General features: G+C 45.2%; 1 protein-coding gene across 12 annotated transcripts in view; it reads right to left on the reverse strand.

Annotated features, from left to right (window-relative positions):
* Positions 1 to 18,513, reverse strand: part of LOC109863836 (CUGBP Elav-like family member 4) — a 596,712-nt gene that overhangs the window by 26,394 nt on the left and 551,805 nt on the right. For all 12 annotated transcript variants that reach the window (XM_020444444.1, XM_020444442.1, XM_020444445.1 and 9 more), the window contains one exon: positions 2,192 to 2,271. In XM_020444444.1, coding sequence (XP_020300033.1) covers positions 2,192 to 2,271 — 80 coding nt within the window. The remainder of the gene's footprint in view (positions 1 to 2,191; positions 2,272 to 18,513) is intronic.

Consider the following 18,513-nt stretch of genomic DNA (forward strand, 5'->3'; position numbering starts at 1 on the left):
GGGACTTTATAACGTTGTATACTTCGCGACAGCGCGCAATTGTTTCCCGCGAAAAAAAATTTACCGATAGCGATCGAAAGGGAAACGCTTTTTTATTTCCGTCTACGTAATTGACGGAAAAAAAAAATGAAAAAGGTTACGATTTCTCGCAAATTTGACATAAACAGACAAAGCTGCTTTAAATTCCGTATTAAAACGTTCGCGCACACGCGATTCGCAGGCGTTAGATTGTGCGCGACAACGGCTCTTCTTTCCCCTGCCTGCCGCGCGCGTCTTTCCACGCAAAATTTCATAACGCCGAGATCTGCATAATTCAACGAAATAATTAAGTCGCTCGTAACCACGTGTCTTTCTCGTATCTCTTCTAGGTCGAATAGTTTCAGGGTCGAAGGTCGGCATATTTCGGCGAAAGCGTTAACCTCGTCGTCGCTCTCGGCCTCCCCGTTCCCCCTCGTCGTATCCCGCGACCGTCGTCTCCCTCTTCCGCCCTTAGCCTCGACGGTGCCGTGAAATCTCGTAACATCGGCGTCGAGATTTGCATAATTCGTTGCGATAATTAAGCAATCTGCATATTACGACCCGCGCGCGCTGTCAGTACCTCTTTCGTGGGCAAATAGTCCTGAAGTCGTAGTCCCTACTGCGTCTTCCGTCCGTGTTCGGCAATTAGATTAGGGCGTTGTAACGAGTAATATTCACGTAACCAGACTGCGCCTCTTCTCGCGCAGTCCCCCCTCCCATCCGCGATTTCAGGCGAACGTGCACGCGAATTTAAACGCGCGACGTCATCCGCCCAATCATCGTCGTCAGATGTGTGTCAAAATTTTGGAGGAAAACGTCGTTTTCTTCTCCTTATTTAACGGCTCGGCAGAACGAACGTGAAATATGATGGATCCTGTTATTTTCCCGTACAGTCTCTAATAACGTAGGAAAAGTCATGAGACGATGCGATCTCATGTTTCGTATTTGTGTCAAGCTTGTGAGAAGCGCTCGCAGAAAAATGGACACGTCTAGATGTATAAATTATCAAGAAGGAAGAGAGAAGAAAAAAAAGAGAAGTTTGCGCGTCACGCGATAATACAATGCAACGCACCTGATAATATATTTCACACTTGTTATTTTGCTTTCTTCTTGTCTTTTGTTCTATTTTTTGGCGAAAATTCTTTAATTTAATCTTCGTACCGCAGCTTACGTTCATAACTCTTGATAATTTCTTCCTTTAACGTGCATCCTCACGATAACTCGCGAAAATGGCTGATTTGGGAGAGAGTTTTCTAAAGTCGCAAACAGTATAAAAGCAATAATTCAGCATAATCTTCGCCCCGATCTTAATTGTACATTGTAGGGTCTAATAATGGTCCGAGACACAAAGTCCCTTAGGCGCGTCAATGCATGTCAGCGTGAGCGGGCGGTCGATAGGCAATAACGCCGACAAGGACGATCGGGGGAGGTCCGGCAAGCGGCTTTGCAAAGTTTCGCCAATCAGCAGGTGGAATCCCGGACGGAACTCACTGACAATTCAATTACAACTGGGAATTCCTCGTCCGACCCTAAGCCGAGAAAGTTCGGCGGTTTGACGGAGACCGAGGGACGTTCTCGCGCCGAGAGGGAAACTGCGCGGAGGAGGGAGGCTGCGAGGGAGGCGAGCCGCGCTTCTCCAAGTGTTATGCAGATTTCTGTTTGGCCAGTCATTACTGGGGTGTTTGCAGGCACGACAGCCATTGCTACGGCTACCTCGGTCCGATCTCCGCAACCACCACCATCATCACCACCACCGCCGCCGTCACCACCACCAGCAACCAGCCGACCACCCCCTTTAACGGAAGACGGCCATCTACTGCCCGGCCATGGTGCACATCCCTATCCTCGATATTCATATCAGCTCTCCGGCTTCTTCCTCCCTCTCTCCCTCGCTTGTCAGGTGTGTATCGCTTCTATGAATATTTACCCTCCTTTCCGTTAATATCGCGTACGTACGTGACATTTTCTAAGCGTAAATACTCGCCGACGTCCGTGAACGCGATGACTGGCGGTCATCGGCAGAGGAGGCGGATCGGAAGATAAAAAAAAAAAAAAAAAAAAAAAAAAAAATAACGAGCTCTCCGATCGAAGAGAGAGAGAGAGAGAGAGAAAGAGAAGAAGATAGGAGGTCGACCGACGCTTGTTACTGTAACATTACACACTGAGTACTCACCGGCATAGTTTGGCTACCGTGTAGAGAGTTTATCGCCGCTACTGCTTCTTGATGCGACGAGAGTTTTACGAACGCGCAACCTGAAACAAAAAGACAGACAGTCATCATTATTTTACTGAAAACTAAAAAACTCAATTTTGTTTTATCACAATTTACACGTTGGAAGATAAAATCCTATTTTATTTTAGTGTTCGAGTATGAAAAGTATGATTCTGTATAAAACTCCTGAAATCTTTTGCTCGCGAGATTTCGTTTCCGAATAAATCTCTCGCACTCCGCGCTTGTCTGCAACACGCGATTTTCGCAGAAACAGAAGCCATCGGGAAATGAAGGGTTAAATGGACCTCGTGACGTTCGCTATTCACTCAGCCGGAAGGAGCGTCGCGAGGAGAAGCGACGGACAAGGCACTCCTTCCCTTCGCCATTCGACGAAAAATTTCGCGGCGTACTCGTCGCGCGGCGCCCGGAAGGAAGCAAAAATAGTTTTATCCGTTTTATCTTCTCTCGTGAAGAGAGAGAGAGAGAGAGAGAGAGAGAGAGAGACGAGAAGATAGAGAGAGTTCTCTCCGTTTCCGCCATTGTCGCAGAGCTTGGCCGTCTCGGCGACGATGATGGAGCGATTAATCGCTCTCTCGTATACTCGCCCTGCCACGTGCGCTCATCGCCGGTAGTTAGATGGAGACGCGGCGAAGACAAAGAGCTCGAGGGCTCTTTGAAAAATTGACGCGCCAGCGGAGCGCAACGTGCACTTTAATAAAAGATGTTTACCGCGCGCGGACAAGCGCTTCGTAATCCGGGACGACGCTGCGGTCGCGGTTTCGTGCAATAACTATTTGTATCGCCGCGAGGGGAAAACGATATCCAGCGACGATCGCTGCCATCTTTTGCGTTCTATATAAACGATCCAACGGTTTCGTCGCGCATCCGATCTATTGAAACGGACTTGTTCGTCGATAAACTTCTCGATGTTACACCGACGGGAAGGAAAACTTGGGGGGACTTTGTGGGGGATCTCTCTTTGGGGTCGCGTCTTCACAGGTCGACGTCCGAACGCGATATTTTATATGCGCCGATGTGCCGACAATATGCATTTCTTTTTTTCCTCTCCTCCTTTCTCGGAAAATGGCGCTCTTTGGTCAGAAATTAAGTTCGATCGGGCGCGAGTTTTTCACCCCCGCAGCGAAATATCAATCGAATGAAAGCTGTAAACGAATTTTACGTAATCACGTTAGAGCTCCGATTGGGGAAACACAGGAGAGTTTTTAGAGAGTTCTAACTGCGCGAGAATTGCGTAACGCGGCGGCGCTTTTAGAAATGAAATTAAGCTTTTCGAGGATCAAATATCATTCGATATATATGTATATATATATTCGATATATATATATATATGAACGACGTATATACTCGCCAATTTCTGTTCGAACCGGGCGCCTCTTGAAAAATAAACGAAACTCGATTGTGCGATATACTTCTGGGAGATAGAACGAATCAGGATTGAAGGGAATTAGGACGAAAGAGGGCGCCCACCGTTCTTCTCTCTCTCCCGCACCTGACGGGGAATGACATGATAACGCGCCCAACCCCATCCCCTTCATCACTAAGCCCTGGACTTTCCTCTGATCTCAGCAGCCCTCGTCGTCTTCGACATCCAGTTTCGAACTTCCGTCTCTTGCTTGTTTGACAGGCATGACACACACAAGAAAACCGGAACAGCTGGACAGTTTTAGGCTTCCGATCGATATATCAAGCTTCACACAGTACTGCGATGTGTTGGACGAGGGAATATCGCGCTCGACAGAGAGATGTATCACGCTCGTTGATGGAGAAAGAAAAACCTATCAATTTTTTATGACGCTTGTGCGTTATTATAACGCATCAAAAATGTCTTCGGGAAATAAAAAAGAAATGCCGTGCATATTGCACGAAGGGGTACGCGTTCGATGAAGGGGAAAGAGAAGATAATCACGTACAACTGTTCTAAAACGCTAAGTAATTGGAGCACGGGGGAGAAAAAAAAAATGACAAAGCGGTTCTTCCCTCTTTGTTCCAGGCAGCTCATTAAGTGGCGTTGCTTGACGGCATTATATTCCTTGCCTCTCTAGCCCACCGCCGCTGTCTAAAACACCTGGCGTCCATTGTACCGATGATAATGTCGCCATGTCAACCTCATGCCGCTACATTAATCAGACCTTTGAATCTCGAAAACTCGAACATTTAACTACATTCGGAATTTCTGCCTAACGCGCGCGCGCGCACACCTATATACATATACATATATACAATATATGTAATACATACATATAAATAATTCGCGGAATTATTTTTAGATGTGCGTAAGCAACTTTATTTCGAATCTATTAAAGAAACGAGTCTATTGCTGTTTCAACAAGCCGGATATTACGTTTTATTTTTCTTATTATTTTTTTTTTTTTTTTTTTGCGTCTATATTATTAATCGCGCGATTTTCTCACGATGAGAAAATCGCGAGGAAATTCGCGGCGGGGAAATGGCCGAAATTTCTGAAGGACCGATATCGAGCAGAAACGTGCACAGGCGAGACTCCCTTGTCGGATTCTGCAGGATCCTGGGAATCGCGCACGGCAGACGTAAGAATTTGCCGTAGCTTCTAAAGCGTTTTCTCTCTCCGCCTTCCCTTTCCGCGAGTCTCTCGAAAACGATGCGCACTTGAGATTTTTCTTCGACGTTTTTCGCATCGACGACGAAACGCAAACTCGCGCGGAAATAAAGAACTCGAATTTCACGAGACTTCGTGTTTCATCCATCGCGCATATATATAGTAAAACGTATGTGGGTCAATACTTCTACATACATACAACTTCTACGTCGAGAAAATTATAATATTCCATGTAAAAAAAAAACACACACACACACATTTTTTGTTCTCGACGAGAAATATGTGTCTAAAAAATTCAATCCACCGCGGGAAAGATGTGTAAAAAAAGTGTTGCGTTTAAATGAGTGAAGAAACTTGTGCAAAAATTGTGCAAGATATATTTAGACACTTAGCAACACTCAAAGTGTACACACACTGTGTGCGCGACTATAGCCACGTCGAGAACTCCTTTCCGTCGGCACGAAAACTATGTTTGTCGCCCTCCTTCTGTCTTCCCCATCCGAATAGCGTCCAACAACAAACAGTGGACAGCCCCGTTCGTCGGCCCCTTCGTCCATGGCGGACGAGTGGAGTTTTGTGGACTTCCCCTCTGCCGCCCCCTCCCCCTCAGCTCTGCCCGTCCGTTACGTCCTGAATTCTTCTTTCTCCTATTCGGCCGCCCCCTCGCATGCCCACCATCACGAAGAAGGTTTCGATCGATAGCGCCCGCGAGACTTTTCCACTCATATATTTGATTGCTCGGCAAACATGCCTTAGTCTATCTCGCGGCCATCGTCATCGCGAAGCGACCACACTAGTGTGTTACCGACTACTACTACTACTTCTACTAGTGCTGTGGCGCGGAGGAGCGAACGATGGCATGACTACTTGCGAGCTCACCTCCGGAGTCGCTTCAGACATCGCAGTGAGTTTGCTCGCTCAGGGCGTTGCGCTCGACGTAATTCGATCCTATTAAAACTGCGATGTAATTTCAGCTATGAACGTTGCCGAAAGTTAGCGAAGTATTTGGATCACGAAGACGCGCGAGCGTCAGAATTGCGAGAGCGACTGTCGCGGAAAATGGATTTTGTTTTTATTTTTGTTTTAATGAAATAAAACGCTTGCTTTCCTCGTTGAATTTGAACGCAGAAGACGCTCGTTCCAATTTTAATGTACACGTCGCGCGCGTGCGCGGTTGATAATATCGAACAGAGAAAATAATAGAATGAAGTTTTATTCATTTCTTTGTAATCGCTTATTCAATTATTCTTGAGCGCGGTAACTGTGTCGCGCCATTAGCTTCGCTTTTGCTATAAACGATCCGCGGTCTTGCAGTACGAGTGTGTTAAAACTCGTTTGACGAGACCGCCGCCGTCGCTCGATAGATGAGTCAAGGCGAGATGTAGCGCGTTCAGCGCGATCGATCTTCTTATACTCGTTTCCGCGCAGAGTAAAACTTGGCGGAAGTTGCACGCTTCATTAATCAACAGTTGATAATTAAATCAAGCCGCGAACTTAGTTCGAAAAAATGCCGCACTCTTCCTCGGTTGTGTTCGCCTCCATGTTGGACGGGCCTCATTAGAGAGTAATTATCTCGCTACGCTATTCCGAAGGCGCCGCGCTTCGATCGATAGAGATCTTTTATTCAGTCGCGCGCAGTTGTGCGTCCGAAAGGAACGTCAATTTAAAAATAGAATCGGTTATGACCAATAGGGAACACGGCAACATCTGTTATCGCGCTTGACGCAAAAGAGCGATTTGAATACATAGATCTGATATATACCACGTGCCGTGTACGTGTGCGTGTCTGTGTGTGTGTGTGTGTGTATGTGTCACCTTTGCGACTTGGTTGTAAGTCTCGCGGGCGAACATCTGTGTTTTCTAACGGCTAAAGAGAGAAGCATCGCACATAGGAAATTACCATATTAAAAAGAGAGAGAGAGAGAGAGAGACGATGTGTTTTGTAAAAATAATAAAAAGTGATGGCGACTCCCTCTTATAGCTCTTTGGTGAAAAAATATATAACGCACTTAAAAAATATCCCAGATTTTTTGCCACAGACTTTATAAATATCAACGTGTATACACGGTGATATTAAGTACTTTATAAATATTTCAGAGATATTTTAATCTTACAAGCTGTGATGCGCGAAATAATTGCTAATTACCATCAATATGGATATTCCGCACGAGAGAAATTGTTGCATGTGATTACAAAAATGCGCGTGCACACAACAAACAAAGTGTATACAAGTACGGAATAATTAATATAGTAATTATTTATGTAATCTATCATATAGTAATTATATATTTGCACACATCACAAATATATGTGTATCGATACGAAAACAATGTAGATTTAATTTGCGAGCAATTTTTTGAAAAAAAAAAAAAAAAAACATTTAAATAATGTATATATGTGTGTTTAATCTTTAAACGACTAAATTGTTATTTCGCGAACTGAAGGGGTAAATATATCGGCAAAAAAAAAACACACACACACACAGGTGAATTTATAGGTATCACGAATGCGAGAGAATACCGGGAAATACGAATTGTCTTGCTAACGCGCGGTCAATAGGTGGAGTTCTGGCTATTTCGTTAATGGCGCGCACACACGGGGCACTAAAAGAAGAGACTCGCTAAAAGTTATTAACGACTTGCGAAATGCCCAGGGTGCGACCATGTAGACCAAGAGGGATTTGATATCGGGCACAATATCGTAGAATGAAATTCTCGCGTATCTTACAATACAATCCATTTCGGTCGCTTTGTGCGACGCGCGTTCCACGAACATTTAAACCGTTTTAGATTGACGTCGTTTCAACTATTTTCATTCATTCTAAACACGCTTGACAATTTGCGTTAATAGAAAAATTACAACCGTATCCGAAACATCAGCGGCGCGTTTCATTTTTTTTAAGTGAAGATTAAACCAGACATTTCTATATTGATGCTTTTTATCATCTTTTCGTATCATCGCCGATGGTTTTTGTTTTTCCCTATCGGGAAGGGAACTGCTGTGTTCAGATCATCGCGATTATACGCGAAACGTCGTTTCTCCGTCGTGTAAACCGTGTGCGATTGTCGACTTGCGGATCTACGCGCGCGCCACATCTACATCGACGGCGAGAACGAACAAATTCATTTCATTAACGAAGCCACTAAAATCCGGGGGAGTGAAGCACGAATTTCGCGTAATTGCTACGGCTGCAGGTTTCACAAAGTGAATGGTCGGCGGCATCTATCGAGTTCTAGGTACAAGGGCTGGGGAAACGAGCTCGCCCGCGGAGTCAGAGAACGAAAAAGGGCGAGTATTAAAAACGCTGACAAAGTTACTAAACACACTCGTGCGCGCCGGCTCTTTTTATATTCGCGAGATGGACTCGAGGTTGCACGAGCGAAACGAACCGAGAAGAACAAGAGGACAAGACAGGGAAAGCAGCAGCGAACCTTCAGACAGCGCAACACGAAAGTCCAACGCGAAAAAAAAAGACAAGCGCGACACAAAAAAACCTTTATATTTTCTAAAACATAGTAAAGAAAGAGTGAAATAAAATAATTAAAAAAAAACACACACACACACACACATACAAAGTTTTTATTTCAAATAAAAGTCTGCGCTTCTTTTGAAGAGAAACACTATATATATAAATATATATATATATATATTTTATGTCCTTTGAAACGTAAAAAGAGACTTCTCACACACGATATTGTAATTTCATAGAATTTTTGTCGGACACACACGCTGCCATGGCAACTGACATTTTATTCGGTTGTGCCGTCTCTAACTCGATTTTTCGATGGCGGTGTGTTCGCGATACCCTCCGCCCTCGAGGTACTGTAAATACTGCACAAGCTCCGAATCACGATGTAGGATATCCGAGAAACGGGAAAGAGAGAGGGAGGAAGGGATTGGGGAGAACCTCGTATCCGAGGAGAAAAAAATAAGACTCGGCGTCGGGGCACGCGAAACGTGGGGAGAAAACGTGTATTACGAGCCGGGACAGCAAGTGTAATGTGAGGACACGTAATGCCATTATAATGCGGACACGACCGCGTTCCCAGAGGGATGCACGGAGGGCGCGTAGAGAGAAAGAAGGCTGAAGACAAAGAGACACGGGCACGTACACGAACGTTACCGGGCGTGACACACCCCGGAAAGCGCCGTTGCCACGGTGTTATTACGGGGAGATAAATTTTCGACCGGAAAGTCTCTCGTCCTACATTCGAGAAATGTCGCGGCTCAGTCAGCCGCGAGTCGTGCATAAAATTAGCCGGCTCTCGTTTGTTTTTTTTTTTTTTTTTTTTTTTTTTAAACACAAATCCGAGAATAAAAACTGAATGCATTAACTTTCGAGTTCAGAGATTTGTTCTCTCACATGTATATTTTTTTCTTCATTTCGCATAAAATATTATCTCTCTCGCAACGACATGTATATATTATACATATTGTTGTTGAAAATATGAGATAATTATTTCATAAATATGCAAACATCGTCGAGAGATTCGCAAAAAAACCCGAGTTATATTACATTATTATCATATATTGTATTTTACGAAACAAGTAGTGTTAATGTATCACAAGTCAGCCCGGACGATAATACAACGAAACTCTCAAATTGCATAAATACATCTGCGGATCTTACTTTATCCTTAGCGTATCCTGTGAGCGAAGCATCCAAAGGAGCAAGAATTGCTCTTGAAAGTGTCTCTAGATTAAAACTATACTTCACAGGAGCTGAAGATACAAGAGAGAGACGGTAACGTGATTCGGGGTGTCTCTAATCGCCGATCAATGCACGGGCTCGCTTAGAAACTCCTCGCGAGACTCTCGTAAAGAGCAGAGATTGTCGCTACGATCTTATCTTTCTCCCGCGCGGACTATTCATCGTTATCTTCATCATTCTACGTTCTTATTAAGTAGCGACGTAAAGTCGCGCGCGCGCACGCACGAAAGAGAGAACCGCGCAAGCGGGTGATGCCCGCCCTTTACGACCGTTTCGTAATTGACGAGGCCTATATACTCTCTCTCGCAACCTCGCTGGTCTTCCCGCGGCAGATTCATCTAGATTATAGTGCAAAACTACTCTCCCGCTCGGCGTATTTACCCGGCATTAAATTACACAGACGGTCGCGCGCGTTGACGAGGGTCGAGCGCCCCGCACGGGGCCGCTTTACCGGTTTACTTTCATCACATCCAATATTGATCACGTTCAACGCGCGCGCGGCTTTATTTATGCAACGCGGTGCGCATTGTTGCACGGCCGGTTACGGAAATCGTGTCCCGCTTTGATCAGCGTGTTGCATTTACGTCGGATTTTGTCGCAGCTTTTTCCCTCACATGCTCCCTCTCTCTCCCTCCTTCCCTCCCTTCCTCTCTCGCTCTTTCTTTTTCTCTCTCTCTCTCTCTCTCTCTCTCTCTCTCTCTCGCCATGCATTTTATCTAGCACACAGTCTTTCGCCTATTGCGATATCGACTATTTCCTTCCGTTTTGCGACGAGGTGCAGAAGAGCGATGTGTTTTTATTGTTTTAAAATTGTAATTGAAAACGAACAACAATATACGTGTGTGAGCGATTTTTCAATACAACGTAATAGCTCGATATTGTCGCGCAATTGTAAATTGTTTTTAAGAAGAATATTATAAGACAATAAAAAATAATATAAATAAATATTATATTATTATTTTATTTTATATGTGTGACACTCTTATACTTGTTGTGGCAAAAATTACAGCTCGTCAGATAAAAGAGAAGTTTTTTTTTACAATAAGAGAGATATACCTCGACATTTGTTCAGATTACGTTTTCGAAATGCTACTCCATTGCGGTCAAGTATTCTTGTGTTCATCCAGTAGTCTCTATAGACAAAGAACCGCATTGGTCAGCGATTACGGTGGATTTTGTCTGAATTTTCTCTCGTATCGTCGCAGCTGGTGTCCGCTGCGCGGAGCCGTTCTTTCCCATCTGTGCCAGATGTCTTTTGGAATTTTTTAAGATAATGTAAAGGAAACACACACACGCGCGCGCGCGCGCGCAAATAAACGTGCAGACAAAGATCCGCGACGTGCGCGAGAAAATTCCGAGCACGTACGGCACTTCCGTTTCGCTCGACGGACGTCTCTCGAGAGCGAACATTTACCCATGCAAATTTTTAGTTATGGCAGAAGCGCGCGAAGGGACGCGCGCTTTTAGTGCCCGGTAATCCCTACTTCGCCGTTAAATAAACAATTTCCCTCCACGTCGCGCTTTGGCGAAAATGCGCCCGAGAAAAAAGGGGGGTAAGCGCGTGTTGAGTTTCCGATAACGTGCCGCCCCTATAAAAGGCAAGTATGTGTAACGTCGAGAGGTTATATCCGCCATGCGAGACTCCTCCTCGTATGCATGATATAAATTTTAATCCTCATTGCGAAAAGAGAGAAAGAGACTCACGCGGATAACGCGATTGCGGCGAAATCCCGATAATTGCCACCTCGATTATTGCGCGGCGAAGCGTATTTGCTTGCTTATTGCGCTTAGTTAACGAGTGATGAAAATTAGAAACATTTCGCCACGCGAAAATTTGATAATAACGATTTCTTATCTCCGCCTGTGTGATATTGCAAATTTTGATCGTGATAACGCGTAGAAATTTGTCACCTCTTTTGAGACAGTAATGTCGCTTTGTTTTCAATATTCCGAGCGGGATTTCTGCTTTATCGCTGGCAGCGGTATCAGCTCCGGCGTTCGAATTGTCGATTCCGCGGCCTTAAAGGACTTAGACGGGACTAGTCCCGGTGAAGGGGGTTAACGCACGATTTTCGCGATATTGCGAGTTCGTTACGGCGTGCGGCGCAATTCGCCCTGGGGTAATTCCGATAATACCAGCAATCATCCTGTCACCGAGTTAAGCCTCCGTAAGCTCCCGCTGCCTTTCCGCTAGCAACCTCCGCCGCGATAGGGTACGGAGGAGGCAAGTATGGGAAAAGGTTGGCGACTTCCCATGGGGAATCTATTCGTTTTCCTCGTCGAAGGATACCGTCTCCCTCCTTCCCCTCCCCGACCGCCCGCCCATCTCCTCCCCGTGCGCCGCCGCTTCCACGCGTATTTAGGATCAAATGCGAGAAAGCTGAATGGCGACGTTCCTACGGATGAGGGTGAATCGAACGTCGTTATCGAAATGGCCGTTTCTGGTTTTGTTTTTTCCCCGTCCGAATGGTCCCGATGATACTTCGCCTTACGACGTATAAGTTAATTGAGTGTCGACGATTACGAGCTTAAACGCAAAAGCGGATTCGGTAATTCACGTTAAATCTGGACCGGAAGAATATATACCGGGCGCGGACTCGAACTGAAGAACGCCGAGAGTTTTATTGTTTGTCACGCGAATCAATGGAATCTCAGGGATACGTTGTGGAAGAACACGCGAGGAAGGAAAAAGAAAGAACGCGGGAGGTGGAGCGCACGGTTGACGGGAGGTCGACGACAAAGAGTGGAGAAAGCGGTCGAGTAAGGGAGAATCTCCGGACTAATTAAATAACTAGCAAAGTTACCTAGCAACTTGGCACCTCGGCCCAGTCCATCCCACTTTCCAAGTCCGCGGGTTTTCTTACCGCTGGCTTCTGTGTTTCTAGCTGTCTCTGCCGGTTCCCTCTTTTCTTCCACCACCCGTAACATCCCGCGCACCGCGCCAACCCCTTTTCTCTCGCCGGCGACGTCACCTCGTTATTTAATTAAACTCCGCGGAAACAGCTCCGTAGAGTCGCTTGATACCGAAGCACGTACCTTGTCATCGTCCATTTTCGCAGTAACTTACATTTTCAACCGCCAGTCCCGTTGCCTTTTGCGGCTTGTACGCTCAGACATCGCGTACGGAGGACGCGCGGAATATTTTGAGATACCGATACGGACCATGTCACGCTACAAACGTGTAACTTCTTCTTCGTAAAGCGAGTCGCAACGCGAAAGTTGACCGCAGAGTGAATTACATTCAACCTCTCCCCTGAGTTACTTGGAAAATTTTGAATCTGCTTTATAGTGAGGATGTAGAACGTGACGTGCTAATTAAATGTAAAAAAGATAACTTTGACATTAGATGACTCTCTCTCTCTCTCTTGAAGTTGCTTTGCCAGACTCGAACACACATCCTTCGTTGATACTTTTAATTCTCATGAAAAATCAATACAATTCGAACGACATATTTGCAACATAGCGTTAACAAACGCAAGTACGTATTTTTTTTTTCGTGAAAAAACCCTGCAAGAGAGATCCAACGTAATAATTTTAATCGAAAATTGCGACAAGAATTGATAGAAAACAACTCGTTGTTTGTCAACTCGTTCGTTCAAGTGTTTCATCTCTCGCTAATTTCGGTGTAGAATCACCGGCTGCTGTTACCGCTCGCGAAACGGTCCCGGGGGTGGTCTAGCCACGAGCCGTTAATTTACCGCCGCGAAAATAAACCGCGGGGGATCGTAAGAAACTCGTCTCATACTTCCTCCCTTCTCGTTCCTCCTGTTTCTTCCCGCTCGTCGTGGCGTTTCTCCGTCCTTCTCCGTCTTCTCCTATGATATACGCTATGGGAAGTTAAGTTTCTCAACCGCACCCCTCTCTCGAGCGAGAGCGCGCCGACAATAACTTCCTCCTTTGAGACTACTCCTTTCGTCGCGAGCGGAAACGAATTTCCAGACTGTTGGAAACTGGGCTATTAAACGACTTCCGTAATTGCGAAAACGCGGGGAATTGTCACCTCGCTACTTTGTTACAAAAGTAACCCGACGGCGACGGAGCGAAAGATCGATGTCCAATGGCGAATTGCTCGCGCGCGATATAATATTCGTGAATTAAGAGACCGTGAGATACTTCTTGTTGAATTCTAAATAACTTTTCGCAAATTTCCACACTTTCACACAAAAACAAAATCTTTCGAGAAGTTTCTACTTGTAGATTCTTCACCGTTTTCGAAAAACTTTGTATCTCAATATCTCGCCCCCCCGAGATAAACACGTCTGCGTTCTAATCGCGAACATCGAATACAGAATAACGATTTCCGAAGTTTTGTTACACCGATAGTCAAAAACTTTTCGCGCGCACCGGCGCCACACAACACTGAAGATCGAAAACTTAAGCGCCGATAGCAAAATTCGTCTTTATCGAGTGACTCGCGCAAGTTTATACGTCGTATCGAACCGGCAGAAAATCACGATCGGTATTGATCTGCGCGCTCTCGTTCTCTATCTCTCTCCCTCTCTCTCTCTCTCGCGCGCGCGCGCTCTCTTGCTCTCTCTCTCTCTCTCTCTCTCTCTCTCTCGTTTCACGCAAATTTGTTTAGACTACCCCGAGGGCTGCCACGATGCGCTATCTCGACCGGCAGGAGTTTAATTTTGAGAAACGCAAACATCCCGTAATTAAGCGATCCCGGGGAACAGGGCCGAAGGGTACGCTCGCGGAGACTGGTGAAAAACCACTCATAATTGCCAGTCGAATCAATATTTGAGCACCCTTTATAGTGCTGAATGGTCAGCGGGAGTCGTTCGTTCGACCGCTCAGGTGACCATGGAAACACCGTCGTTAAGAATTAATAAAGACATTGCGCGGTTCGCATGTGTGCTTTTCCACCTACGTGTAACATTGCACGTAGGTGTGTGTGCGTGTGTGTGTATCACGCACTTTAACGTGGTAGAAAATACTCGCGTATAAAATTATTTATTATTAGTTAGCGCTTCTTTGTGTATTGCGTGAGAATTCAAAATCCATTTATATTGCACAAAAAAAAATAAAAATTATCAAATCGCTAAAACTTTACGTCTCCTCGCGTAAACTTTGCTTGTCGTCGATTCTACTGTAATCGCACGAGATTTTGATTGATGTTCGAACGCGTCTCGGACTTGTACACCGGCGCGTTTATACGGCGAGCTCGTTGATAAATATCGCGTCACAGAAAAATCGTCTCCCTTCTCCCCCACTCTCGGCGAGAGATGAGTCGACTGAAGTTTAATACGATCTTAAGCATGAAGTTTTAATCGATTGTCGTGGTGGAAATAGTTCCTCCTACTGCCAATAGACAGAGAACGTAACCTTTAATAACGCCTTCGATGGAGTTCTTTAATCCGGTTGATCGTGCCTGGAAATATCGCGAGAGGTGAGAGAGAAAGAGAGAGAGAGAGAAAAAAAAATGAGAGAAAGCGCCGAACTTCGGATATCGCGCGTAACTTCGAAAGCGTCGCCGGCGCGCGAAACTTCATAACGCCCGGAGCGAAATCCGCTTCGCGCAGAAACCAATTAAAAATCGAGTTACGTCTTAGACCACCCCCAAGAGATACCATTTAGCTGCCATTTCCGACTCGAAGCTAGCGTGTAGCGCTAACCCGATGAAAGCTGCTAGAAATTACACTTAGCGTAGCGCGAACTTTTACGGGCTGATGGCTCGACTTTTTATCTTCTCCAACTACTTGCTCCAAGTGGTATCGCGATAATAACACCGGCTTTTTGCGCCGAATGATATAATGGAAATTAAATAATAGCATCTGTTTCTTTGATTGTTTATAATTACGGTCATCGGTTTCAAATCTCGCGTCTTAGTTTTGACGGCTGTTAATATATACATATATATATATATATATCGCAACGAAGAGATTGTGTTTAATTTTGTTCGAGTACTGCAGCGCTTCGTCAAAGGACCGAAACTACAGCAAACTCCGCTCGAACGTCCAAACTTTATTTCAACGTCTAGTATATATATATACGTACGCCCGCCGCGAAATGTTAAGTTTCGTCGCTACTTGTCGATCGCTATCAACATTTCGATAGACACGCGAAGTATCTCTCGAAATGGTAAAGGTCCTTGCGAAAGTAAAACTGCTCTGTGAAGTATTTCCAATCAACTGTATAAACGACGCCGAGTAACCCCGAAAGGATCTCGTGCGTCTTTCGTTTTTTTTTTTTTTTTGTTTTTATCTCTTTGAATGTCGATGTAAATTGGTGACTTTTAAGCGACGCTTGTACCTTAGGTGCGAAACCGCCGCCGTTGTTGTTTACGCATGTTTACGAATGCAAAGTGTTTGCGCGCATTGTGTGCGGATCCCGCGTACGCGACGCGTGAGCGCAACCCGTGTTCAATGGGATCTCTGAGCGTGCGTGTCGCGAAAGGGTAAAAGAGGGACTGCATAAGCGCACGAGAGGGTGTTAGCACACTTGGCGAGCTGCCATTTAGAGAGAGCTGAGGGAACAACGAGGAGGGGATGAGGAGGGTCGGTCCTTCCCTCGCGCGCGCTTTGCAGCGCCCTTGCAAACGGATGTAGAAAAGACGGCGGCGAGTTTCTTTCCGTCTCCACGGACGGGCCCGCCTCTTTTGTAAATACATTAAAAAGGGAGCGACGAGCGAGCGAGACCGTCTCAGCGCGCGCGAGGTCCATTTTTCAAAAATATTGACACTCTTTTGTGCGAGCCCTCTTCGTGTGTGCGCGCGCGTGAGTGGAGCGCCACTAATTTAACTGTCTTCTACTTGTTAAACACGGTCGAGGAGCGGTGCATATCCTATTAGACCGTTGAATACAGAGTGGTTAATGTAATGCGTCGTGGTTAACGTAATATACCAGCGCGCCGCGCTCGAGAGCTTAAAATAAACAAAAAAAGACTTTTTTGCACAAGCAATTAATATTTTAATTTCGTAATTAACGTGTGTAACGATAAAACGCAACCGGAAAAAGTATCCAGTAGAAAGAAACGAAATATTTAATAGTCTCCGCTAAATAATACCTACCGTCTACGAACGCGCTGCGTAATATGTATATTAAGACATTTTTTTTTAAGTCTGCGGCGGTCCGATAAACGACATTATTGGTAATGCAATATGTGTGAAACAAAAATAGGGTGGAAAAATACGTCGGACATATAACGAGCTGCTGACGCGGTATTTTGTAATATCAACGCTTTTTCGTGCGCGCGTGCTTTTTTGTATCTTTTTTCCACCGGCGTGCGTATATCAGCGAAATCACGGTGGCGCGCTGCAACCGAGGAGCGACACGGCCAAAATAGTTTTTCGTCGCGTATAATCCAGTGCGATTGTCATCGGCCGCGACACATAGCCGGACACGTTGACACATTTCGCTCTTGTGGGACGCAGCACGTGACGTTCCCACAGATGAACGTGTCGGTAACACGCGCGTCCCGGCGCGCTTTATTCCGTCCGACAATGAGGTCCGGTCTTATCGATTCGTTAACGATGTAGCTGACGTTGTCGACAAAGGAACAATACCTGGCGCCGCGCGTCGTAGTGTGTTAAAGTAAGGCCGACACACATTGCAGCGCACGTTTCTCCGCCCCTGAGAGAGAAAGAGAGAGATAGAGACACATCTCATTTCGGTGTTTTAATGAAAATCTTTACGCGCGCGCGCAGCGACATTGTCAGATTAATAAATACACGGTATGTATGAAAGAAAGAAATAAAAATATGAAAGAAAAAGAAGATATTATTTGTATTAAAAATATAATTTATTATCTTATTCTCTCAAGGACAGATTTTTCTTATTAAGAATTTTTAAATTTTATTTTCTATACACACACATGCGATTGCTAAGAGTATGTATTGAGGTATAACCGATAACGTTTTAGCGATTTAATTCTCCTCTCGCCAATATTTATTAAACAGCAGTAATAAACATTGTCACGTACGAAAAATAAAAGAAAACTATTTGTGATGTCGCGAATTCGTGATATTTCACATCGCGCGGAAATCTCAGAAAAATATTAAAATCAAAGAAGAAACGTTAAACTAGGTTAAAGGTTACATCTCTGAAGAAGGTTAAAGGTTGCATCTCAGCTTGCAAAGAGTGAGAAAGAGACAGGGAAAGAAGAAAAAAGAAAAAAATGGAAATATCGCCGAGCAAAGATTTATCTTCCGTACACAAATACAAAACTGATTGATCCTTATTAAAGTTGAAATAACTTAGATACCTGCAGGTTAAGAAGATGTAAACGAGTACTCAATTTTTATAAGAAAAATACAAACGTCGCGCGTGATATTTTATATCGCGGCCGCGGTGAAAGCGGACGCGGAAACAACACTGTGTGAAGGAGGAGAGAAAGGCATGGGGCGCGAAGAGAAACGAAATAAAAAGTTGGATGGTTTCACTAAAATCTAACCGCGCCACCACCCCGTTGCAATCTTGCTGGCGATTTTCCTTCTCACACCCGCTCATTTTCTTCACGTCGCCGACAGCTGCTAATGCAATATGTTCGCGCTCTCGCGTATAAACATATGCGTTCGTGGTGTGCCGCGAAACAATTTCCGTGGCCACCGATGCAACGAATTTCTTCCGTACTTGCGCGCATCTGAAAACGGCCAGAGAGAGAGAGAGAGAGAGGTGCGACAATCTCTCCTCCCCTTTTTCTTCGTCGTGTTATTATTTACGCCCGGAGAACGTTGCTCGAGACAGGTCGAAACACAAAAGACCCGTCAAGTTAATAGGCCGAGCGTGGCCATAGCAAATTGCGTATGTGTGTCGGTGAGCGAGTTTCGAGCGATCGATATAAATTACTTTGTAAGCGTCGCTCGTCGACTACGCGCGTCCTTCTGTCATAAGATTCTTTTAAACAGGGACTCGGACCGAAATGAAATTTCGGTCCGTTTACGGTTACGGTCCGATGCTGTACCTGATTTTCGGTTTCGGTTTCGGTTCCGGTCCTTTTATCAATAACGGTGACCGTAACCGTTTGGATATCGAT

The sequence above is a fragment of the Pseudomyrmex gracilis genome, unplaced genomic scaffold (genome assembly GCF_002006095.1).
Source record: "Pseudomyrmex gracilis isolate BER0280 unplaced genomic scaffold, ASM200609v1 scaffold_13, whole genome shotgun sequence".
NCBI classification, from domain to species: Eukaryota; Metazoa; Arthropoda; class Insecta; order Hymenoptera; family Formicidae; genus Pseudomyrmex; species Pseudomyrmex gracilis.